This window comes from Lathyrus oleraceus, chromosome 4 (assembly GCF_024323335.1).
Source record: "Lathyrus oleraceus cultivar Zhongwan6 chromosome 4, CAAS_Psat_ZW6_1.0, whole genome shotgun sequence".
Lineage (NCBI taxonomy): Eukaryota > Viridiplantae > Streptophyta > Magnoliopsida > Fabales > Fabaceae > Lathyrus > Lathyrus oleraceus.
This window is the reverse complement of record NC_066582.1, coordinates 70,281,270-70,306,942: the sequence shown is the minus strand read 5'-3', so window position 1 is coordinate 70,306,942 and position 25,673 is coordinate 70,281,270. Positions and strand designations below refer to the sequence as shown.

General features: G+C 35.3%; 2 protein-coding genes across 2 annotated transcripts; both read right to left on the bottom strand.

Moving 5' to 3' along the window:
* Nucleotides 1-17,331: 17,331 nt before the first annotated feature.
* Nucleotides 17,332-19,974, bottom strand: LOC127073444 (uncharacterized). Its single transcript, XM_051014592.1, has 3 exons — nt 19,139-19,974; nt 18,366-19,062; nt 17,332-18,268 (listed from the first exon to the last, which is right to left on the bottom strand). Exons 2-3 carry the CDS (start codon nt 18,408-18,410, stop codon nt 17,564-17,566), a joined length of 750 nt encoding a protein of 249 aa, XP_050870549.1. The 5' UTR covers nt 18,411-19,062; nt 19,139-19,974; the 3' UTR covers nt 17,332-17,563.
* Nucleotides 19,975-20,880: 906 nt separating this feature from the next.
* LOC127073443 (homeobox protein knotted-1-like 4) lies at nt 20,881-25,403 on the bottom strand. Its single transcript, XM_051014591.1, has 6 exons — nt 24,766-25,403; nt 23,057-23,177; nt 21,908-22,107; nt 21,539-21,670; nt 21,320-21,456; nt 20,881-21,194 (listed from the first exon to the last, which is right to left on the bottom strand). The coding sequence occupies exons 1-6, from the start codon at nt 25,159-25,161 to the stop codon at nt 21,161-21,163; spliced, it is 1,020 nt and encodes a 339-aa protein (XP_050870548.1). The 5' UTR covers nt 25,162-25,403; the 3' UTR covers nt 20,881-21,160.
* Nucleotides 25,404-25,673: the final 270 nt, after the last annotated feature.

Below are 25,673 nucleotides of genomic sequence, written 5' to 3'. Positions count from 1 at the left end.
TGCATATCATATGAAAGCATAATACGAAAGATCCATTATGAGTTGGTTCAGCAGGTATCTGGTGCTGAACTTGGTAGGGCGGACTACGGTCCGATCCCCCGCAATTTGCAATGGACCGAAAAAACAAAGTTATCCGACTTATGTACCAGAGCTTCAAGCTAAAAAGGGGATCAGAATCACTAACCGGTCACTCCACTATGTGCGCAAAACGATAAAGGGCTTAATGTGATTTCGCTAGAATGAAAACGGGTGAAATAAGAGTAAAAGAACTAGGCTGGTTATAATAGCATGACTCAAACTGATTTGCATGAGGTAAAGTTATCAGATGTTGTAACGGTAGTTCTTGATGTCAAGATTAGACTCAGGTTATTTCTAAACAGGGTTTACCTGCAACCTATACGAATTGATGTGTGTTTTGAAATTTCATTTGGCCAAATTTTTAAAACGATTTCTATACTTTATCTTGCTTGAGGACAAGCAAAGGTCTAAGTATGGGGGAGTTTGATAACATGAAATAATATCACATTTTTGGACTCGATTTAATTAAATTGTATTATTATTTGTTTCGATTTATTTCATTTTATTCGATATTACTGGGTATTTTTCCTCTTATTTATCTCAGGTAGCTTATTTGAAGCACAAGTGAAAAAGGAAGAAAAAGAGGTGCAAAAAGAAATGAAGAGAAGCAATTTCACCAAACCAAAGCCCAGCCCAAAAGTACTAGCGTTGAGCCTGTGACGAGCGCCACACATGGTGTGACGAGCGTCACACCCTGTTGCCTTGTGTTACGAGCGTAACACATGGTGTGACGGACGTCACACCATTCTCCTATATTTTTGGCTTCAGAAGCGCAACAGAGGCACGTTGAAGCCTATTGTTACGCTTGACCTGGGAAACGTGAAGATCACTTTTACGGAAAGAGTTTTGGAAACCGTTACAAGTAGACTAGTATAAATAGTCACTTCCTTCAAACCCTGCGGCCTCTCTCTCTCTTCTTCGTGCTTTTTCTATTCCAGCCGTGCAAGCATACTTTACAGCATTATTTTTTATAGTTTTTACTTTTCTTTGCAATTTCTATTTTCTTTTTCAGTCAATCTTTCAGCACTTAATTAATTTTTCACGCAATAGTTTCTACACCGGAAACTATTGTGTATCTTTTACCGGATCTAACCTTACGTTAGACCCTAGGTTTTTTTTCCTTCACTTTTATTTTCCTGTCCGATTGAAGAATTCAAGAACAAATCCAACCGGTCTGTGGTGGAGTGTTCAAGACTGCTATTAATTACTCAGGTTCTTTAATTACTGTTTGAATTTATATATGCCCTGCTTTATTGTTTATTTGCATTATTTGCCTGAGATGTTTCTACTTAAGCATGATGATTTTTTAGATCTGTTTACCATGTCTGGCTAATTTATTTAGGTATCGGTATGTAAAGTAAGCGGAACGAAGGAATCAAAACTAAGTTGATTTAATTACGCTTAAAAATAAAATCACTCTTTTTATGGTCTCAATTTACAGGTTTAATACCAAGGTTTTTGTACGAAAGTAAAAGACTAAAGAAGTTAAAATCAATAGAACGAGAGTTTGGGTTTTTAACTGGACAGTGTAAATTGGACATTAATTCTAGATCAGGGCGAAAGCAATTTTTAGAGTTAATTAAATTCTAATCTTTTTCAAAAAGTATTTTTAAAAGTTAAATGTGAGGACGAGAGTTAAGCATTTGAATTTAATTATATAATCTAAGTCAACAGAGCGAGAGTTTGAGACGAGGGTGTTTAAACGATTAGTATTTTCTTAAAAAGAGTTTCTATGGATTCTATTATTTTCAAAAAGTGATTTTGGACTTAACTAATAAGTGACAGCTACGTTAATATAAAGTCATAGTCTATTCAACAGAGCGAGAGTTTGAGAAAAGATTTTTAATCAATAGTATCTACTGAAAAGATTTATTTTAAAACCAAGAAACCAACGAAGATTTGATTCCCTAATTACGACAAACTACATACCGATATCCGCTTAATTGATATTTAATTTAGATCTAGTTTTAGTTTTAACTTTTCCCCCGAAACAATCAAAATATCATCCTCCTTAGCTTTACGAAGTAACCTTAGAAAACGGTATATCGATTCATAAGTCCCTGTGGGATCGATATCTTTTAAAACTACGCGATAGAACTGTGCACTTGCAGTTAGTACCCCAATTCGACTCATAAAGTCGCGATCAAACCGAAGACATGTAAGTGAGAAACATTTGGCTTTCGCCCTTTTAAAAGCTCATACGGTGTTTTATTTAGAATGGGGCGAATGAGCACCCTATTCAAAACATAACACGCCGTACTAATGGCGTCGGCCCAAAAATATTTCGGTAAACCACTTTCGTTAATCATTGTTCTTCCTAATTCTTCCAAAATTCAATTTTTACGCTCCACAACCCCATTTTGTTGAGGAGTACGTGGAGCGGAGAAGTTATGATCGATACCATGGTTACCGCAATATTCTTCAAATGAGTGGTTTTCGAACTCACCCCCATGGTCGCTTCTAATTGAAACAATGTTTGTATTTAATTTATTTTGGGAAAGCTTAGCAAATCTTTCAAAGGCGGAAAACGTATCGCTCTTGCTTACTAAAAAGATAGTCCAACAAAATCTAGAAAAATCGTCCACTATTACGAAACCGTAATAATTTCCTCCTAGACTTTTAATCCTAGACGGCCCAAATAAGTCCATATGAAGAAGTTCGAGAGGTCTCGTTGTTGAAACGATATTTTTGGATTTAAATGAGATCCTCGTTTGCTTCCCTTTTTGACAAGCATCACAAAGGTGATCCTTGGTGAACTTTATTTTGGGGAGACCTAGGACTAGATCTTTTGAGACTACTTTGTTTAGTAAGTCAAAGTTAACATGTGCTAAACGCCTATGCCATAACCATGAATCTTCACTCACTGTTACAAGGCATTTGTCACTTGTTAACGATACTTCGTTCAAGTCTAACATATAGACATTATTCACTCGCATGCCATTAAACATACTCTTCTTATCATCATTATGTACAATTTTGCAACAATCTTTTGAAAACGATACATTGTATCCTTTGTCACATAATTGACTGATGCTAAGTAGATTGTGTTTAAGACCTTCGACAAGCAATACATCAGAAATAGTAGTGGAAGAAGGGTTACCTACACTACCTTTACCTAGTATTGCTCCACGGTTGTTGTCACCATAGATTACATATCCTTTCTTCTTATTCACGAAGTCAATGAAGAGTGATATGTCTCCTGACATGTGCCTTGAGCATCCACTGTCGAGAACCCATCTTCTCTCGGTGGTCTCGAGGCATTGTACCTATGGAAATGCAATTAACACGAGAAGGTACCCAATGGCTTATTGGGTCCTGAATGGTGAGTAACGAAATGGTTGTATTTGGGCAGTCATTGATAAATGCCTTTAGGAACTAAGAATCTCCTAAACCTGCATTTAGCAATGGAGTGGCCTTTCTTGCAATAATACAGACAAGAGAAATTTACATTTTGATTGCCTTTGCTATCTTCATCTTTTATAACATATTTATATTTTTGATATGGATTAACCATACTTTTTCGAAAGTTTGATTTATCGATTGCAAAGGTAATCTTGGGCTTAAGAGCCTTGTCAAGTTTGGCCTTTAGGTTTCTTACTTCACCTTGCCAAATATAACAAGTATCACACCCAAAGTTGATTATTCTATTTCTAAGGTCCTCACAACCTGCTTTTGTGCTTTCTACCATAGAAGCTTTAAGTGCCTCAAGTTTCCTTTCGGATTCTTGAATTTTTTGTTCCAAATGGATAAAAATTTGGTTATTTGAGGCAAGCCTTTTAAAGTCCTCTTTAGCTTCACGGTGTAAAGTATCAAATGCAACTTGTAATTCATGATGAGGCATACTAGAGGATTTTTCATATTTAACATGTCGTACCTGTTTCTTTTTGTTCTTTTGATGAGCAGAGAGGCATAGGTTTGCAGCTTCATCTTCATCACTAGAACTTTCATCATCGGAGGAGTCGCTATCACTTTCCCAAGCTATGTATGCTCTCCTTGGCTTTGATGATTTCTTGTGTGATTTGTATGATTCTTTTTCCTTTGTCTTCTTGTTCATCGGACAGTCCGGTTTGTAATGACCGGGCTTCCCACAAGTGTAGCACGACCCTCTAGTCTTTTTACCTTTTGAGTCATCATCTTTAGAGTACCTCGATTGTTTCCGGAAGTTTACCAAGTTCTTCTCGGAATGTTGGATGTCGTTCTTTCTCACGTAACGATTGTAACGTTTAACGAACAACCCCATATCTTCGCTCTTGTCCTCTTCTTCTTCGTCGCTCGAGGAATAATCACTTTGCTCTTTTGCTTGAGACTTCGAGAAGGAAGTCTTAAGAGCTATTGATTTGTTTTCACTCACCTTTGTTTTGTCCTTCTTTTCTTTCTTTTCGTGTTGTTCTAGGCTCAAGAGTACTTGTTCGTGCTCTTGTAGTTTGCCAAATAATGTTGTCAAGTCTAATACGGTGAGATCATTTGCTTCTTTGATGGCGGTCATTTTCGGCTGCCATTCCCTGTTAAGACATCTCAAGATCTTATTAGTAGCAACATCATTGGAAACCGGCCTACCTAATGAATGTAATCGATTGATGAGATGAGTAAATCTCTTTTGCATGTCAGCAATGGTTTCCCCTTGCTCCATGAAAAAGAGATCAAACTCTTGTGTTAGTGTGTTGATTCTTGCCAACTTAACATCGTTCGTCCCCTCATGGGCGATTTGTAGTGAATCCCACATGGCCTTAGCAGTAGGACAATGGGATACACGATAGTATTCATCTACACCTAATGAGGAGATTAGGATATTTTTGGCTTTCCAATCATAATTGTATTTCTTTTCATCATCATCAGTCCATTGTGCTTCGGGCTTTGGCATTAATTCATCATTCTCATTGGTCATGGTTATTTCAATTGGACCATTGAGAATAACGTTCCATATTTTTCTATCTATGGAATTTATGTGCACCCGCATACAGTCTTTCCAATAACTATAATTTTCACCATTGAAAACGGGAGCTCTATTATAAGCCCCTTTAGGTTCGTTAGCCATTTTCTATCAAAGTTATATTTTGAAGCACGGAGTGAACCGGAGCTCCTGATACCACTTGTTAGACTATGGCACGGATCTAGAAGGGGGGGGGGGGTTGAATAGATCCCAATTAAAATTTGAGTCGGCGCTACCAATTAAAAATTGGTTTAGAAAATTTGTTTTAAGTGCGGAAGCGGCCGAGGAAAATATAGTCTAAAACGAACTGTTATTGGAAAACCGGATATGCGTCAAGCCTATGGATTAGAGATAACGTAGAATACGAATCACTACACTAGTCACACTATCAATGATTTGTTTCACTTACTAGGATTCCTAGTTCCAATGATTCAAAGAGCAAACCAAACTAGATACACAACTAAGATAATTTTGGTTTAGGCAAATTATCAAACACTTGGTGTGCGAAAACACTCCAAGTGATATTTATGTTGAGTAAGTGATTCCAATTAGTCTAGTATAACTTCTTATTGTACTTTGGATTCAAAAAACAGAGTTTTAACTTCTTACTCAATTAATATCAAGGTTTGATAAAGTGCTTATACAAAAATCACTTATTTTAAAGCCAAAACAAATATGCTGAAAAAAATAGAGAAGACAAAGATTTGATGAGGCAGTTCCCCCTTCGTCCTTGCTTCGGGGTACGTCTGCCCTCAATTCTAAAACTAGAATTGAGATTGCTTTAATAGATATCACCTGTTGAGTTTAACCGTTTATACAAGGATTGCAAAGCAAATATACAACAGAACTCTCAAGACGTTGAATGTTGCTTCCACTCCTTGTTCCTTGATTCAAGGTGAATCAAGTCCTTCGATTGTTGTTGATAGACCTCCGATTCCAGCCCCTTTGTTGAATAACCCTCAGTTATTCAAACCCTCGGCCCGACTGATCTCAACTACAACAAATCGAACCCGAAATCTTCCCTTAAATATCACTGAATCCGCTACTAGATTGATGAAGACTTCCTCTTCTCAATCACCTTCGCTCAGCTGAAAATTGATGAAGAATTCGTCCCAAAACCCCCAAAATCAAACCAGTCTTGGAGGACAAAACCCTAAAGGTTTTAGTCAAGAAAAAACCTGTCGCAAGCTTCAACCCGAACCGGATTCCCCAATCTCGGCTTCGAACGTTATCACCTTTAACCAATCACAAAGCACTTCAAAAATGGTTGTGTGTAGTTGATGTGTTGTGAGATGTTGAAGATGAAGATAAAGAATCTTGGACACCTATTTCACTTTTTCTTGTTCTTTGAACACTTGAATCAAATTATCAAAAAATGTTGGTTGATACAAGTAACTAAACTTCTATTTATAGTAACAAACCAACCAACCCACTTAACAGCTTTTCAAACAGAGTGGGAAATACTTAAAAACTGAATTTGCGCACGAGCGGTCGACCATAGCAGGTCTATGCGTCGACTCATAGCCTGCAGTTTTGGACAGTCTGAAAAGTACAACAGTATGCGTCGACCATAGGTCGGCGTGCGCTGACCCGTGGTTCATGCGCTGACCCCTGCAGTCGACTCAAGCCTTTTGTGCGCTGACCCGTGGGAAATGCACTATGTTATGCGCTGACCCGTGGGAAATGCACTATGTTATGCGCCGACCCTGTGGTCGACTCAAACCCTGCAAATCTGCAAAAATTCATATTTTTGTGGTTTTCATGCATTTTGTCATTATCACATTTTATCCACATATGTTGTATGAAATATAACAATTTAGATGAGCATAGAAAAGGATATGATAGGTGATATGTTGCATTTGTTTTGTAGAGGTGGAATCGATAATGCCGATTCATCCATGGTGGTCATTTGTCATCATCGAAACCTATGATCGTATGTTGTATGACAGTTTGCCCTTACATCCACAGGTTGTTCCAAGAGACCCATCAGTGTCTTCTCCTCCCACTATGATCCACAAAGATGTATATGCGATGTATATTGATTTATATAATCCTCTAGTACCATACGAAGCATAAAGTGTGGAAGCTCCTTGGAATGGAGTAGTGTATTCAACTACATCCAATTATATTTCAGAGTGTAACATCCTTACATGACACCAGATGCTCACGAAGATCCATCTAGGACAACTCATAAGGAAATACTAAAGGAGGTGCAAGTTAAGGCATATCATGTTGTTGATGTGTTACATGCATATTATCGTATAAATGCCATTGCACATGCGATTATAGAGAGGTGAGACTTTATAGAAGACACTTTTGGGAGGGTCACTATAGATGTCATTCTCTCTAAGGCACAAACGACACTGAAGTACATAAGACAGAGAATGAACAGGGGGTCAAATATATCTAGTAGTATTTATATTATGGATTGTATTATAGTTTGTAATTTGCCATTTTGATAGTATGATGAATTCAAAATTGATTATAGTATATGACATTATAATCTTATTACATTGTGGTTTAATTGATAACAAATTTATTATGATATTATATTATGATATTATAAATAATCTATTACATTACTATACTTATTACACAAGTGTATTTCTTTAAAAATAAAGTCAAATTTTACTGCTTAAAGAGTGATTACCGAAATATATTTCCGTATTTTATTACAAAAATGCATCTTCAGACTAATTTATGACAAAATGAAGGTGTGACCCACTTACGAATCCACTTACGAATGTATGAGGTGTGAAATAGGTGCATACAATATACTTCAGAAAATTTGAGAATTAATTTTATGTTTTTAAAGAGTGGGATGGGGGGTTGTGTGTGTCAAGTTAAATCCTCAAATATTGGCCATGAAGACACCCAATCTAATAAATGTGTAGGCCTAAAATAAAGTTATAGTAAGATTTTTTTAAAAACTAACAACACTAAAATTAGAGACTTTTGTAAAATATTTATAGAGAAGTTGAAATATATTTATAGAAAAATGTACATAAAAATATTAATAAAAAAAGTCAATAAATAATAATTATATTACTCTAACATGTATGAATATGCTTAATCATTAAATATGCTTAATTATTGTTTTTTGTTTGAAACTATTCTTAGACTTATAAAATTTTAAATATTGTAGGGTTAATAGGTGTTTTTCCCTGTCATATAGATGAAATTTGAAATTTTCCTATAAAAAAATTAAAATTACATCTATAACATTTTAAGTTTCTCTTGTTTTAGTCATTCGTTATACCAAATCAACATAATCTATGACATGACATGTATATGCCGTAATATTTTATCTTTTTTTTTAATTTTAATTTTAATTTACCACACATGACATTTATCCATAGTAACTTTAGTAATCACTTAATTACTAAGACTAAATGGTGTGAGTAATTTTCTTCAAAAATTTGAGTCAATCCTCTTCATTTCCATTTTCGCCCCTGGAACTCAAACCCTAATTTGAAGTTGCATGCTCTTCAATCCCATTTCGTCTTCATTTTCAAAATTGCAACCTGGTTCCATTTGTATTATCGTTTAATTTTGTCCAAGGTGGAAGGCCAATTCGTCATTTTCATAGTTTGCACGTAACTCAATTTTCGTTTCGTTTCGTTCAAGACTCGTTGAAGCTTTCAAAAATGTATATTTTTTATTCTTTGCTTTACTTTGTAGTGGTCTCATTGTGTTGATAGTAACAAACTATGTGTTGTCTCTTTCTGTTCTTTGTAATGGATCTGTAAAAAATAAGGTTTTCACCAAGGGGTTACTTTTATGAGTTATATAAGTTTACTTTATGTAGGATAATTTTTTTAACCCTTGGTTATGTGTTTAATTGCAAAAATGAGCCTATTCAATATCACATTTCATCACGAGGGTAACTTTGTGCATGACAAGTTCATGTTTTACAGGGGTGGGAATGACACCATTGTAAATAGCCAAGATTCTAATAGGTGGAGTTACTTTGAATTTGTTAGCTTAGTTAGGGATCGAGGTTATGATGAATTTAGATTGTGGAGTAAAATTCCTGGACTTGATGAAGGTTATTTTCACTTCGTTGATGACAAACAAGTTGAAGAAATTGTCACCCATTGCCTTGATAATAATGTAATGGTCATATATGGGTTGAACACCATGTTGAACACACTGTAAGCAAGGTTTCTACACCTAATGTTTGTCATCTAAGCCAGGGAAGTAATGATAGTAGCAGTGATGATAATAGTATGGATGGGGACAACATTAGGTTTCGTGATAGTGAAGAAGAAAGAACAATTGTAAGAGATGGAGGTTTTGTGAAAATTGTAGTGAAAAACCAACACATGCTTGAAGGGTTGAGATAAATGGTAAATCACTCAGATTAAAGGCAAGGGCTAACAAAGACAAGAAAAACACTAAATCCTCATCCAAGGTCAATCTGTTTGTTCATGCAAAGCTATTGGGTTCAAGTTCAAAGAGTAATCCCACTAATATTTCAAGACAAGAAGATGATTATGATAGTAAAGAATTGGATAGGTCAGACCCTGATGATAGTGGAACTGGAAAGCTTTCCAAGTATGAGAAGTTTAGAGGAGATTTGATGAACAAAGATTTCCAATTTAAGTTAGGTATGAAATTTAATTAATTAACTGGATTCAAGGATGTTATTACGGAGTGGTTTATTCTTAATGGAAGAGAGATGAAGTTTGTTAAAAATGATAGTTATAGGGTTAGGGTAGAGTGTAGGGCTAAATGTGGGTTTTTTTAAATTGTGTAGTAAAGTAGGAGATAAACACATCTACCAAATAAAGAAATGGGTGGGGACAAATACATGTGCTAGGGCTTTAAATAAAAAAACCAGCCAATTCCAAGTGGGTTTTGAATCTAGTGGTGGGAAAAAGGAAGATAATGGGGAAGGTCAAAGTGTATAAGATAATGTATGAGATGAGGATGGTGTATTTTGTAGGTATCATAATGGGTAAGGCATGGAGAGCTAAGCGTTCGGCTGATGAAATCATTGAAGAAGATGCCAAAAGACAATATTCTATGTTGTGGAGTTATGCAGTAGAGCTAAAGAAACATTATGCTGGAAATACTATAAAAGTTGATGTTGAGAGACCATTTCCAACTATTCCACCAAGATTTTCCAGGTTCTACTTTTGTTTTGATGGATGTAAGAAGGGTTTTAAAAAGGGATGTAGGCCTTTTATTGGAGTATATGGGTGCAATCTTAAAATAATGTATGGTGGTCAATTGTTAGTGGCTATTGCTAGGGATCCAAATGATCAATATTATCCCTTGGCTTTTGATGTTGTGGAGACAGAAACAAAATAAAGTTGGAGATGGTTTATATAGTTACTTATTGAATATATTGGTCAAGAAAGAAAATATGCATTTATTTCAGATCAACAAAAGGTTTACTCATTTAACACCCTGTAATATGTTTGGTTTGTAATTATTAAAATGTTGTGTAAATACATGAACTTGTGAGTGCCTTTGGGGAAATGTTTGAACAAATTGAGCATAGAATATGTCTTAGACATTTTTATGCCAATTTTAAAAAGAAATTTGGTAGAGGTGCTGCAATAAGGGATCTTTTGATGGTTGCTGCCAAAGCAACTGACTTTCAAGCTTGGAAGAAGAAGATGACTGAGTTAGAGCAATTGGACAAGAAAGCATTGACTTGGCTAATGGGAGTGCCTACGAAGTTATGGTATAAGCATTCTTTCAGGTTTTATCCTAAGTGTGCTTTTTTAATGAACTGCCTTAATGAGTCATTTAACAGTACAATTTTACAAGTCAGGGACAAACCAATGCTAACTGTTGTAAAATATTTTACTGATATATTAAAAAGTGATTCTTACATGTTACATCTACATGCTTTAAATAAGAGAGAATAGAAAACCTAATGGGCTTTGACTAATGGGCCTCATTACTAATAAAAATAATTACTATTTACAATCTAACATTTACAACACTCCCCCTCAAGCTGGTGAATGGATATCTATCATTCCCAGCTTGCAAGTAAGTTGCCTGAATCTTTCTGTTGGTAAGCCTTTTGTTAACACATCTGCCAGCTGATGCCCGGAAGGAACGTAAGATGTAGTTATCAGTCCACTATCCAACTTCTCTTTGATAAAATGTAGGTCAATCTCAATGTGTTTAGCCCTGTCATGCTGAACAAGATTATGAGCAATACTAATAGCCGATTTATTGTCACAAAACAATGTCATAGGACCTTCACATTGTATCTTCAAGTCTTCTAGAATTTGTTTCATCCATAATAGCTCACAAATTCCTAGTTCCATAACTCTAAATTCTTCCTCGGCGCTTGATCGAGCAACTACACTTTGCTTCTTACTCTTCCAAGCTACAAGGTTACCACACAGAAAAGTACAATAGCCTGACGTAGATCTTCTGTCACTCACTGATCCGGCATAATCCGCATCAGTGTAAGTCTCCATAGTTAGATTTCCACCTCTTTTAAACAAAAGTCCTCTCCCTGGAGTTGCTTTAAGATATTGTAGAACGCGGTCTACAGCCTGCAAATGTCTCACCCTCGGATCATGCATGAATTGGCTCACCACACTGACTGCATATGCCAAATCTGGTCTAGTGTGTGCCAAGTAAATCAATTTTCCCACTAATCTCTGATATTGACCCTTGTCAACTTTGTCACTTTCCTCCTCAAAGCTTATCCTGTGATTTTGTTCAATGGGAACACTTGCAGGTTTGCATCCAAGTTTGCCAGTTTCCTGCAAAAGATCAAGCACATACTTCCTTTGAGAAATAAAGATGCCTTGCTTTGAGTAGGCTACCTCAATTCCCAAGAAATACTTGAGTTGCCCAAGGTCTTTCATCTCAAACTCTGCTGATAATTTCTCTTTTAGGAAATGTCTCTCAATCAAATCATCTCCTGTAACAATAATATCATCAACATAAACAAGAAGTACAGTCAATTTTCCTCCTTGTGAATGTTTAAAAAATAAAGTGTGGTCTCCTTGACTTTGCTTATAGCCCAAGCACATCATTACCTTTGTGAATCTTCCCAACCATGCCCGAGGGGATTGCTTTAGTCCATATAAGGCTTTCTTCAATTTACACACCTTGTTAGCTCCATTTGTTATGCCAACACCTGGTGGAATCTCCATATACACTTCTTCCTCTAAGTCTACATGCAAGAACGCATTTTTAACATCAAACTGTTGCAATTCCCATCCACATGAAGCAACAAGAGATAGTAAAATTCGAACAATATTCATCTTTGCCACTGGGGCAAATGTCTCCTCATAATCAATACCATACGTCTGAGTATAACCTTTTGCCACTAGTCTTGCTTTGTACCGATCAAGTGTACCATCAGATTTGTACTTTACAGTATAGATCCATCAGCATCCAACTGGACTTTTGTCTCTTTTCCTTTCAATAATCTCCTAAGTACCATTTTTTTCAAGTGCTCTCATTTCCTCATCCATATCTTGGACCCAATTTCTATTTTGCAATGCTTCTTCAACAGATGATGGGATTTTCACAGAATCAACAGCTGCAATAAAACTTTGATATTGTGTGGAAAGATGTTTAGTGGAGACATATTGAGAGATAGGGTGTCGATATAGGGAGGGACAAGATCTTTTATCCTTCCTCAAAGCAATGGGTAAATCAACGGGATTAGTGTCACAAGTATCAGAAATGGCACAATCATCACTAGAGGAATCATTTTCAGTACTTAGCTCTGGTTCATGCGATTGAATTTGTTTTTGGAGAAGGTCAGGTTTACTTCTTCTCTGATACACTAGAGTTGGTGCTGGAGGTGCTGATTCCTATAAAACAGAAGGCCTTGAAGGACCAGGAACACTTACTAGCTCAGATTCAGGTGTTGAACTAGGACTCAAACTCAAACTAGGTGACAACTCGGGTTCAAGAGAGGGAACACTAATAGGTGTTCTAGGGAGGCTAGGACCAAGGATCAAACACTCGGGCTCAGACTCTGACTCTGACTCTAAGTCACTTATGTTCTCCCCCTGAGACTGAGAATGAGTGAAATATGACACATTTTCATGAAAGGTGACATCTTTGGAGACAAAGAATTTTCGACTCGGAGGATGATAACATTTGTACCCTCTTTTGTTGGGTGCATAACCCAGAAAGATACATCTAACAGCACGGGGATCCAATTTGTTGCGATATTGTTTGTGAACATGAACAAAAGCAACACAACCAAAAATGTGAGACTCAAGAGTGTGTAAGATAGGAACAGATGGAAAACGTGAAAGCATAAATTGGGCAGGACTTTTATTACCTAACACTTGAGATGGGACTCGGTTAATCAGATAGGCAGCAGTAAGAATTGCCTCGCCCTAATAAGAGGTAGGAACAGACATTTGAAAAAGGAGAGATCTAGCAACTTCAAGTAAATGACGATTTTTTCTTTCTGCGACACCGTTTTGTTGTGGGGTGTCAACACATGTGAATTCATGGAGAATGCCATGTTTACTAGTGAAGTTGGAAAAGGTATGATTGACATATTCTTTACCATTGTCAGAACGAATTCTTTTTATGCCTTTCCCAAATTGCGTTTGTACCATATTATAAAATTGGATAAATATTTATGGTACTTCGGATTTAGTATTCATCAAGAAAATCCAAGTTACCCGAGTACAATCATCAATAAATGAGACAAACCATTTTGCACCAAAAATATTAGAGGTAGGGGCAGGTCCCCAAACATCAGAATGAATCAAATCAAAAGGTTCATCACTTTTATTAAAACTGGAAGGAAAAGATACACGATTGTGTTTTGCCAACTGACAAACATCACACTTAAAAGACTCAACAGAATGGTGTAAGAACAACGACGGAAACATAGACTTAATTATATAAAATGGAGGATGACCGAGACGCTTGTGCTGAAGCCAAATTTGTGAGGCTGAAGAGGAAGACTGAGACTGGAAACAGGAGGACAACACCTTTGGATGGTCATCAGAGAAGTAGTATAACCCTTCGTTTTCCTTAGCAATTCCAATCGTCTGCCCCGTGGTAAGGTCCTGAAAAACACAATGGGACATAGAAAAAATTACTTTACAATTCAGATCACGGGTAAGCTTATGGATGGAAATTAAATTGTGGGAAAGTGTGGGAACATGAAACACAGATTGCAACTGGAATGGAGGTTACAAGTCAATATTTCCAATGCCAACAACACAAGCATGAGAGCCATCAGCAACAGTGATATAAGGAATACTCGAAGGTGTGGTATAAGAGCATAATAATGTGGAATCAAATGTCATATGATTAGTAGCACCAGAGTCAAGAATCCACGCATTCTTAGGAATATTACCACAAACAGTAAGAGATCGGGAACACAAACTCTTACCAGTAACTGCTAGAGACCCAGAACCAGAAGGCTTACTCATGGAGTCAAGCATAGACTTCAACCGTTCCACATCATTCAGACTGAAGGAGGAAAGATCAGTTCCCCTCTTTTCAAAGCTTTCAGTATCCTGGACATGTGTAGCAACATTGCCGGTAAGCCAATAACCTTTTTGAACGATAAAATCCTTAGCATTAAATGGGGCTGGTGGATTTGTGGGAGGTGGAGGTGGAGGTGGAGGTGGTTGATCGTTAATAATCTCAGCCATTGAAAGGACAATCGAGAGAAAACAAACCAAGAAACAAGATGGGTTAGGGTTTCAAAGATGAGTGAACAAAAACAAGAAGCACGATATGCTACAACACAAAACAACAATGACCCAAACACCCAAAAACAACAACAAACTGCAAACTGCAGTAAAAAAAAACTCCGCTACAAGGCGGCTAGGGTTTAGGCGGAAGCGAATCCCCCAAAATCGGGAGCTCTTGATACCATGTTGTAAAATATTTTACTGATATATTAAAAAGTGATTCTTACATGTTACATCTACATGCTTTAAATAAGAGAGAATAGAAAACCTAATGGACTTTGACTAATGGGCCTCATTACTAATAAAAATAATTACTATTTACAATCTAATATTTACAACACTAACCATGTGTGAGTGGATTAGGAACTACTTGATGAATAAGGTTGCTAGTAATTTAGTTAAGCTTGAAAAGTGAAAGCATTATATTATGTATGTGACTAGAAAAATATTGGACAAAGAGGTTTTGATGAGTGGACAATGGCTGCCAACTTGGAGTATGGCTGAGATATGGCAGGTTCATCACCCATATAATGGAATTCAATTTGTAATGGATATGGGTAAGAAAACATGTTCATGCTGCTTTTGGGATCTAGTATGAATACCTTGTAGACATGTTGTTTCTTCCATGCATTATCAAAGTTTGAACCCAAAATTATATATTGATGCATCTTATATGAGAGATGCACATCAAAAATGTTATGAAAATAATGTTACTCCCATCAATGGGATGGACATGTGGCCAACTGTGGATATTGAAGAGATGTTACCATCAAAGTATAAGAAGGGTCCAAGTAGGCATACGAAATTAAGGTTTAGAGAGCATGATGTAACATGTTCAAGGATGATGATGCCTGGTTTAACTTGTAGATGCACCAAGTGTGATAAGTTTGGTAATAATTCAAGGAAATTCCAAAGCAATGAACATGACCCAAATGCATTGAAAAGAAAGGTAGCTTATCATAAACTTGCTATATTGCATTATTCTTTATTAACAATGTGTTACAAACTAATGGTGCCTTATGTTATGGAGAAAAACATTAAGAACCAAGAAAAAACCCCAACTGCTTCTACTGAAGGTGTGGATACTGCTAATGCTAATGAAGGTGTGGATGAACCAGAAATAGATGCAATCATTGAAGATATGTTGGCCTCTTTTGATGGCCAACCTTTTCAAGTACAACATTCACAAATCTATAACCCAACACATGTTCCCGTATCTTCAAAAAGAAGACAAATCCAAAGAAGAAACCCCTTAGAAAAAACAAATCGCAAGTACCTAATAGAACTAGTAATAGGTTGAAGACATTATGGAAGCAATTAACAATGTTGGCCCAGGATCAAGTATGTATGCCCCATCGGAACCTGATGACACAATTGATGATTCACAAGGACCTTCCAAAGAAGACCCCAAGTCAGGGACTTGTTTGCCCAACATGAAGTCATGTGATGATATTTCTAGGAAAACGTCCCAATGATTTGTATTTGTAGTTTCCTTTACTAGTTTTATATTTTGTAATGCACAATGTGTGCTCATTTTGAAACATCTTGCTATGCTTAATGTATCAGACAAGTTATGCTTATATATCAAGTTATGCTTATATTGTCAACTTATATATCCGATAAGTTATGCTTATTTCAAATTATACTAATTGTCAAATTATGCTTACGTCAAATTATCAAGTTGATATGTGCTTGTATTAACTGCATTATACTAACTACAACTTACAGACCTGCTATATCACAGACAAATTATACTAACTACAACTAACCCTAATTTCAACCATAAGTCACAATGTCTGCATAATATTTTGTAACAGAGCTAACAATTTTAATTAAGTCATAAACAAGTTACATTACACATAAATCCATTTCGCGTTCGACATGATATGTGTTGTTTATAGTAGTGGAGCTATCATTTTTACTCCCCAATTCTCCTTAATGGGGAACCCTTTTATACCCATCTCACCTCCTAAGATCATTAATAAGTGCCCCTTCAGGTTTCATGATTATATGATGCTAATATTGTCCACTATCGTTATCATTATCATGTAACGTCATCTCTATCAATTTTCGTAACTCCCATACAACCATGGAACTACCCTATAAACGTTACACCAATTGTACATACCGTCCAAAAACGTGTCTCTGAGAACTCAATGACCCATACTCCTATTTGTCTTATAAGTAGAAACTCGATAATCGTTTTCTTTTTCAAGTATCCGACACACCCGACTATTACCTCTCGTCCCTAACAACTTGTAACTCGACTTTGTGTTGAAATAAAAATTTAAATTGTTGAAATAGTGGAATACAAATTTATTTGATTCTCTAAATCTTAGAATGCATATACAGTTTCTGAAGCCACTATTGATTTAGGGAGTTTCTTAATGCACAATATATGTTTCTTATCCACCATGCGAAAATACATAATTGCCCACAGATTCTAGTTAAACGTTAACATATTCCGGAGATGCATCTCCGTAACAATTTAAAACATATACCATGCATCACACTCATAAGCCAGTTTACAAGTTTATAGTACCAAAGATGCATCTCCGTTTATTTTACGGAGATATATCTCTGTAACTTATAAGAACATAAATCTTCATGCTATAATTTATTTACGTGTATTTAGATGAAGATTTAAATCATACAAGCGATATGCAAAAAATGACGTACATAAGTCCAGATGGTCCAAAAATGTCATATATAAGTAAAAGACTAATAAATGTCAAAATAGTCAATAGCAACGATAAAGTAGCATATTGTCAAAATAAAATTCAATCCATACTACTACTACTACTACTATATAATAATGCACTACTGTGGTGTCTGACTACATCGCCTCTTCCTCCTCGACCATCAACCCCCCCATCCTCCAATGCTGTCTCTGCTAAATCAATGTCCCATATGCCTTCGTCATGATGGCATCTAGGACCTGCCTTAGATCAGACCCATCAGAGAAGATAGCTCTGTCAATGCATGCATGCGCAATCTCTATAATACGACAACATCTAGGAAAGACATCCTTAACATGATTTAATTGTGTCTTCTCCTCCTTTGGTATCTCTTGATGAGCTGACCTATGTGGGTCTCCTGGAGCAGCATGCACCATGTATAGATTTGACACCCTGGAAAACCATCTTATATACCCTTCGACGTAGCTCCAGTCGTTCACGGCTATGATATTATGTGCCTCTTTCGGTATTAGAAGACTATCATAATCATCAAACATGTCATCTATCTGTCTACATGTCAAAGTAGAATGAGCATAGACAACATGGTGTCTGGGAATGATATGAGTGTATCCAAACCTCCGCATGACGCGCTCGGGAAGATGAGGAGCAGTGATATGTGATCCGTAGGCCAACCATCTAGAGTATAACACTATCTCGTCAAATGATTGCATTTGACGGTGATCGACATAGTTGTTGAAGTGCATGTCCTCGGAAACCAAATAATCAAGATACACTTTGAAAGACTCAGTCACTTGGTTCCCTCTGAGCGGGTAAAAAACAGTAGCACGCGGCATATCCTCAATGTAAGTCTCAACGCTCACCCAACTGAAGATGCGTGGGAAGTGTTGGAAGACCCAATCCTGAAATGGAAAGTTTAGAAAACACGAATTATCAGTAATGACTTTGCAAAGATGAAATGAAAATGACAAAGAAACATTAAAAGAAAATAATTATTACTGTCAGTAGTGTGACGCTGCATGTGACCTTCTTCGTCTTCCACATACGACCCTCTCTCAACTTCGAGTACAGGTAGACCAAACAAGTGCCCCCCAATTGTACGCATAGATCCGCTCGAAATCCTGGAAGTACCGTAGATAGACGACATCTGTATAAGTGGCACTCTTGTCCATAAAAATCATAGTCCCAACCTAATATAGAAAGTATGCTCTTATAACATGCGCTCTATGGAGCCCTACCTACTTGTCATCACCCGTAGTCTGATGTTCTTTCTGGAGCTCCTCTATATATACCTTTTTCAAGTATTCAAATCTAGCACGAGCTCCTTGGTCATATCCAGATCCTCATTCGTCTCCCCTAGGTCAGCCCCTAAATAGTCTACCATCATCACGAGTGTCTCGTCTTTGGTAATCCTCACATGATATAAGAGTATCCCCCTGATCGGAAGATGTAGCAAACACGAGATATCGTCGAGTGTGATAGATATCTCACCAAGCGGGAGATGAAATGACGAGGTCTCCGAGTTCCATCTTTCCACGAATGCATTAAGCATCTCGTGGATGACCGTAATATAACCGATCATGCACAAGTCCTTCAGGCCAGATATGGACAAAACTGCCTGAAACCAATCCTCATTCGGCTGAGACAAGTCAGTAATCTTCCGCCCATGGTTACTAAACTTTTATTGATCACGCTCCTGAAAAAAATCAATGTCAGACATTTTTCAATTAAAATTAAAGTAAATAAAAAAGAATGAATCCAACTAATGCTACCTCTTCATCCCAGATATGTTTGGCAGTATGGTCTGGGTATAGAGATAGTAATGACAAATCTACAAGGTCTCTTCCAAATGCCTTTAGCTCAGCATCCACAATAGTCTCACCCTCCGGAGGTGGCATTGGATCAATAACATCAATAGTAGAAGCTGACGCGGACTTAGAAACATCTACAGTAGGAGGTGTCACTGGTGAATCAGGTACCTCAGGTGCATGAATAGGGGAAACCTGGCGCATGTAGGGGGATGAAGGGAGTGATGCATCAGTAGGTGAATCTCGTCTCCTACGGGAAGAAGAAGATGAAGAAGCATGAGGAGAATCACGAGCCCCAGAAGTAGATGACTTTGCATGACCAGAGGGACTAGGAGCCTGCGAAACCTATTGGCTCTTCTCCCGTCATACTGATGTGTGATGTGTAACCCTCTCGTGCCTTAATCTATCGTGTCTACCAACCATTTTGTCTGTAAATTAAAGTAAAGCAAACAATTATTACATGCAAACAAAACCACACGCAAGAAAAAAATACTAAGGAAACTCCGACACACGCAAGAAAAAAAATACTAAGAAAATTACGGAGATGCATCTCCGGAATCTAAGAAACTAAAACGTTGAAAAATTCCGGAGATACATCTCTGGAATTTTCTGTAACTCAGAAGCTACGTCAATGACGCCAATGTACCCAACCAATCCCCAAAAAATGCTCTGATAATTCTTTTCAGCCAACAAACGTGTAATACACTATGTCTAAATTATCATACATGAAATTTCTACTCATTTCAAACCTTAATCAATAATTTCTACTAATTTACACAAAAACTAAAAAAATTTATCAAAAACTTACAAAATTTACAAATTTCAACATTCCTTCAGGGTTGGATGATGTTTCTGATGTTGATTGAAGTTTCTTTGAGCTTTGTTGATTGATTTTTGAGTTGGTGATGAGAAAAAATTGAGAGGTTTTGAATTGGTCGAGTAAAATGAGAAATAAGGAAGAAAAATGGTCTAATGCGATTTAACCTCCAAAATATTTCGGAGATGCATCTCAAAAATATTTTAATGTTAACGGAGTCTTAGATGCATCTCCAAAATCTAGAAACAATTATGTATTTTTGCATGATAGATAAGAAACATATATGATACGTTAAAAAATCTCTTTGATTTAAATACGTGATATAATTCTAAAACCAATTTAAAAAAAAAATGAAAGAGATTAAATACAACATGCAACAAAACCAAATCCAATAAAAAAATATTTTTACTACCCACCACCTCTTTTATATTTGTTATAACATCAATAAAAAGTTTATCATTACTTATGCATGGATGCTGTTTCATAGAATATCCCCCTCTATTCTTACTCTCTCTATATTTACAAACTCTAACCTTCCCCCTCCCCCTCTGTATTTAGAAAATATAATGTTTTATACTATCTATCTATTTTTTTTCAAATAAGGAAATAAATATACGCATCATCATGCTATAAATTAAGGGAAAAATGAATCTACACTGACTGTGTAAAATATTTTTATATTATAATTTAACAATATAAAATATTGTTATGATTTAACAATATAAAATATTTTGATTTAATGTCAGTGTAATATTTCTTTACAATGGCGGTACACTACCTTTAACCTTATAAATTAAATCTAATAGATAGTAGAGCCTTATACAGCAAGTTAAGAAAAATTAACCAAATCCTCAAGCTTCAATACACAAGTTAAGAAAAATAAAAAAAATTATAATAAAAATAATTTTAAATTTTTTAAAAATTGAACACATCATTTTTCAACACATATTTCTATATTTTTTTATTTTAACCAATATATATTTAATAGCACTCAGTAGCATTTTTCTTAAACAAACACTATTTCTTTACAACGATTTCAACACAAATTTCCTTTCTACTCCAGATTCTGTTACTTCAATTTCACGTCCACGATTACGTAGGGATAACATGAAATGAAGAAGAAAACCGATAGTTTCTTTGCTCAAATGTAAAGTATGTGAATATATTATTCACATGAAGCTCTGATTACTGGTATCGCCTGCACTGTTATCATAAAAAACAATAAAACTTTCGGATTTTTGCTAATATCATTTAAGTATATTTCATTTAGAATTTTGCTTTTAAATCAATGTATCATTTGTGCAATATATGCTCATAATATGTAATACCTCTTGCGCTTGGTTTTGGAGTTACTAGAGGATGAAGAGTTAGCATGCCAATTCCTTTTCCTTTGATTGATGAACCAATTGTTTATCTGCTTTAATTGCAAGCCTGTTTCCTGCACTAGTCTAGCTTTGTCTTCCTCCTATATATACAAAACAACACAAAGCATGAGAAGAGGCAACATAGAGATATATGTATGAATATTAATATGGATGAGAGCATACAGTAGGATAGGGCCATTTAGAATGTGATTGCCACCAAGCTTTCAGAAGTGACGTGGTGTCTCCAGGGAGCTTCCCAGCTCTTCTCTTTCGTAGAATTTCTTCTCTTACATCAACAATTTTCTCCTTGTAACCCTGCAGGGTTGTCTATGATTTGACTATGGTCTGATTTATCTATAAAGACTTTAATGATGTATTTTAGGAAAAACTCGACTGTGGATCACATACTAAACAAAATTATTTACTCCTTTTGAAACTGATGATGCTCGCGGTATGTAAATTCTCTTTTTTCTATACGAGCCATTATTTATATATTCTTCTTTGTCATTCAAAAATTATATATTTAGACTCATGTATGTATTATATACCTACCTGTTTTAGCTCATGCTTGAGTTCAAGCCTAACACGCTCCATCAGAGACCTTTCAGTCTCAGTGGGGACAAGAGGACCAAATCCAAGAGTATCAATGCCATCAAGGCTGCTTCCTTCGTTGTACAACTTGGCATTACTTTCTGTCTGCTCATCTTCATCGTCTGACATGGTTGCTCCCGTTCCTTCACCCGAAGATACACCTGCTCAGTTAATGCATCACAATTTCATTCATCTTAAGCACAACCATCTCTTTTTTACACATGTGGTGCAGTTTTGAAAGATTTTACAGCAGACTACAAGATTCATATATTTCTAGTATAAGATATAATCAGCAAGTCTCCTATGAAATTATATTTAAAAAGAAACTAATTTAAATATTCTCAAAACTGATTAGTAATACTACAAAAATCAATATTTTCTAAAGTATATTCAAAATTCACAATTTTATTAATATTTACAAATGTCCATTGCACATAGTATTTTTTTCTTGAGAAAAAGGTAATACTAGTAAGTTGATTGATATATACTATAAAGTTTAAGAATTAAAAGTTTAAATTTAATTAATATATAATTAAAGGTAGATATTTGTGAATAAATTACCTTTTAACAACAATTTTTTCAATTAATGGACTTATAAAACTTGGTACTTTATTTAATAACAACTAACAACCAAACTTCTTTTCCATTGGGCCTAGTCGTTTCCATGGATCAAACTATATCATAAAGTTTTATAAAAATCATGTTTTTGTTCAACTAGATGAGTTTTATAAATCCACCGAAATACATTAAAGGTTATCACTTTGACTATTCCTCCTCATAAATACTCTCTTTACTATATAATTTCTCTCTAAATCTAACTTCAACCATCTTCTCTACTAATATTTATTATTCTAAGACACTCTAATATTGTCATTTTTAATATTATCTTATCTAATCTTATCACACATTCAATACAATTTCCTTATCTTTACTACACTTACTTTATTTTCATATTAATTCTTCACCGTCCAACATTTTTGTCTTGCACAATATCGTTGATCTTACATTTGTTCAATAATCATTCAATTAGAGCTAAAATAAAATGATTCTTCATTTTTCTTTCAAAAATCATTTTATATATTTTGTGAGTAATGAATGATATAGGAGTACCTGTCAAGCTTTGCAGAGATTGCTCAAGATCCCAACAAGCCATCACTGCCTCCATGGCATGAACGCGGACATGTTGTTGCAGCTGTTCTTTGAAAGCGCACAGCAAAAGAACATAATGCGTCTACAACAAATTAACAAAGGAACAAAAGTAAAACACTGAGTTTAATATAAACAATTCATAACATGTTTCGTTAAGATACAGCAACAAAAAAAAGAAGATAAAACCCACGAATCCATACTAATAGAATACAGTATATATGTGATAAGATAAGAGTAGTTATTTTTAAAACACAATTGCAAAATAGGTCAACATGATAAAACGATGAGTTCATTAATGAAAGGGTAAATCATGCACAATAATTAATATATATTTGTCTCTCTCTTATCATTGTTTGAATTTGAATATGAGTCCTGTTATTTAATATTAAAATATGTAACCACAAGTTAGAAATAGTGTTGAAAATAATCAATTTTTTAGACCAACATATGGTTGATACCACACCAACATCAAGGTTGTGGAGTCTCATGATTGTACGGGGTGAAGCTACAGAAACGTACATTATGGAGTAAAGGTTGAGAAAAAACAGTGTATTCGAGTTTGGTTTCAGAAAATATTCTAAAGAATTCAAAAACTAATCATGATGAAAGTTTCAGAAGAAAAAGAGAAAAGTAGTGAACACACCCAAACAAGTGGGACAAGATTAACAGAAAGAAAGATTCTCCTAAATGCTTTGTAGCATTATTGAAGTGAGTATAGTATCATGATAATAACCCTTAAATTGAAACTAGCCACACTCCAAGACAAATCTCTTTCACCCAAATGCCTCGTACTGCTGTCCATAAAAAATAATAAAATTTGAAAAATCACTATTTTTCCTACCATTATCTTCCTTACTATTCTTTTTTAAATGAGTTTTTATATTTGAATAATATAAATTTCACAATCTTCTAGCTGTACTAGATAGATACTGTTCTTTAAACCTCAAACTCCACAAAAATTAAAATAATAAGGGCCAATCCAAAACAGAAAGAAAATAAACAAATAGGTTTGAAATCAATTAGAGATTGTATTGATTACTATAGTAAAATCAATTAGAGACGCCTCTAATACAATTTTCATTATTATAGTAAAATCAATTAATAAATAAAAAGTGTGTTGGAAAAGAAATATTAGAGATTGTATTGCTAGCTTTTATATAAAACCATGAGTTAAGCATCTAATGTATATTAAAGAAATTGATAAAAACAATAGAACAATAGAATAAAAATATAAAAAATTATTTCTATGGATAGAGTATAGCCAGATTGCGTATAACTTTTCTATATGGATATCCAATTAATCACAACTTTTCTTTTATTAAGTCTTTTTTAAAAATATCTTCATTTTTTTATATAAATTTTTTAAAATATCATAAACATAGGTAAGTTAATAGATACATAGACAAATAAAAATACACCAATTAATGAAGTATAGTATAAATTAATTTAATAAAATAATGTCCAAAAAACCAGAAAAGAAAGGTTGGGAGCTCAGTGAGTCAAAGTAACAAACACTTGGAACTCAACTAAGAATCTTATGAAGCCATAAACTTAAGAGTTTAATATTTGACATATGAAATTAATAAAGAAAATGAATTATTCATCTAACTAATTTTGGTTTTAGAAAAAGAGGTAGAAAGAGAGAGGGTTTAAAGGAAGAAAAGAATTACCATAAAGTGATCAAGCTCCTTGGGATCCATGTTTCCAATTCCAATGGAAGAGTATTTGTGAAGAACGCGCTGCGATTGTTGAAGCTGAGCATCGATTCTCGGAAGCTGGTCCACCGGAGTTGCGATTCGGAGACACGAAACATGAGCCGATAACAACTGATCGTAAAGTGGATGACCTAATATCTCCGCTTTGTATTCGCTTAACTCTTCTCTTTCGCAATTGCTCTCGCTCCGGTTCCGATCCATGCTTTTCTCTCTCCTCTCCGGTTCCAAGTGCATGAAATTCTGTTGACGCGCGTTTACGCTGTTGCTCATCCATGGTACTCTATCTTCGTCTTCTTCCTCCGTGAATCGCTGGAACGCTATTTCCTGTTGGAGATGGTCGTGAAAAGCCATCAATAATCGATTTCTTTCTCTTCTCTCACTGCATTTGAATGGTTTTTTTTAAGTGATATCCAAACACAGCTTAGTTTGTTGAAAGTTGATGCGGTGAGAATGGAGAGTGAGATGAAATGAAGGAAGCGAGGTTTGGAAAAGGACTTTTACGGAAATGACTTTTGAAAGAGCTGACGGTTAGATCGAGAAAAAGAAGAGAATCTAACGGTGGGATTGGTGATAACGTGGAAAATTTGTGATGATGAATGGTTATTGGAGATTTTCTTTTGCTGTAGTAATAAAGACAGAGACAAGGATGAATCAATGATGTTGAACTGAGCTACGTGACAAGAATTTTTTATAATTAATTATTATTAAAAGTAGTACTACTAAATTACTATTAATTCATTGTGTACATTAGATACCTATAACTTATTTTCTTAGAATTTTATTTATCATATTCAAACAAATTATAAAGAATCTCCTTAATGTTAAAAGTTTTAATATGTGTATGTTATAATTTGGTTTTGGAA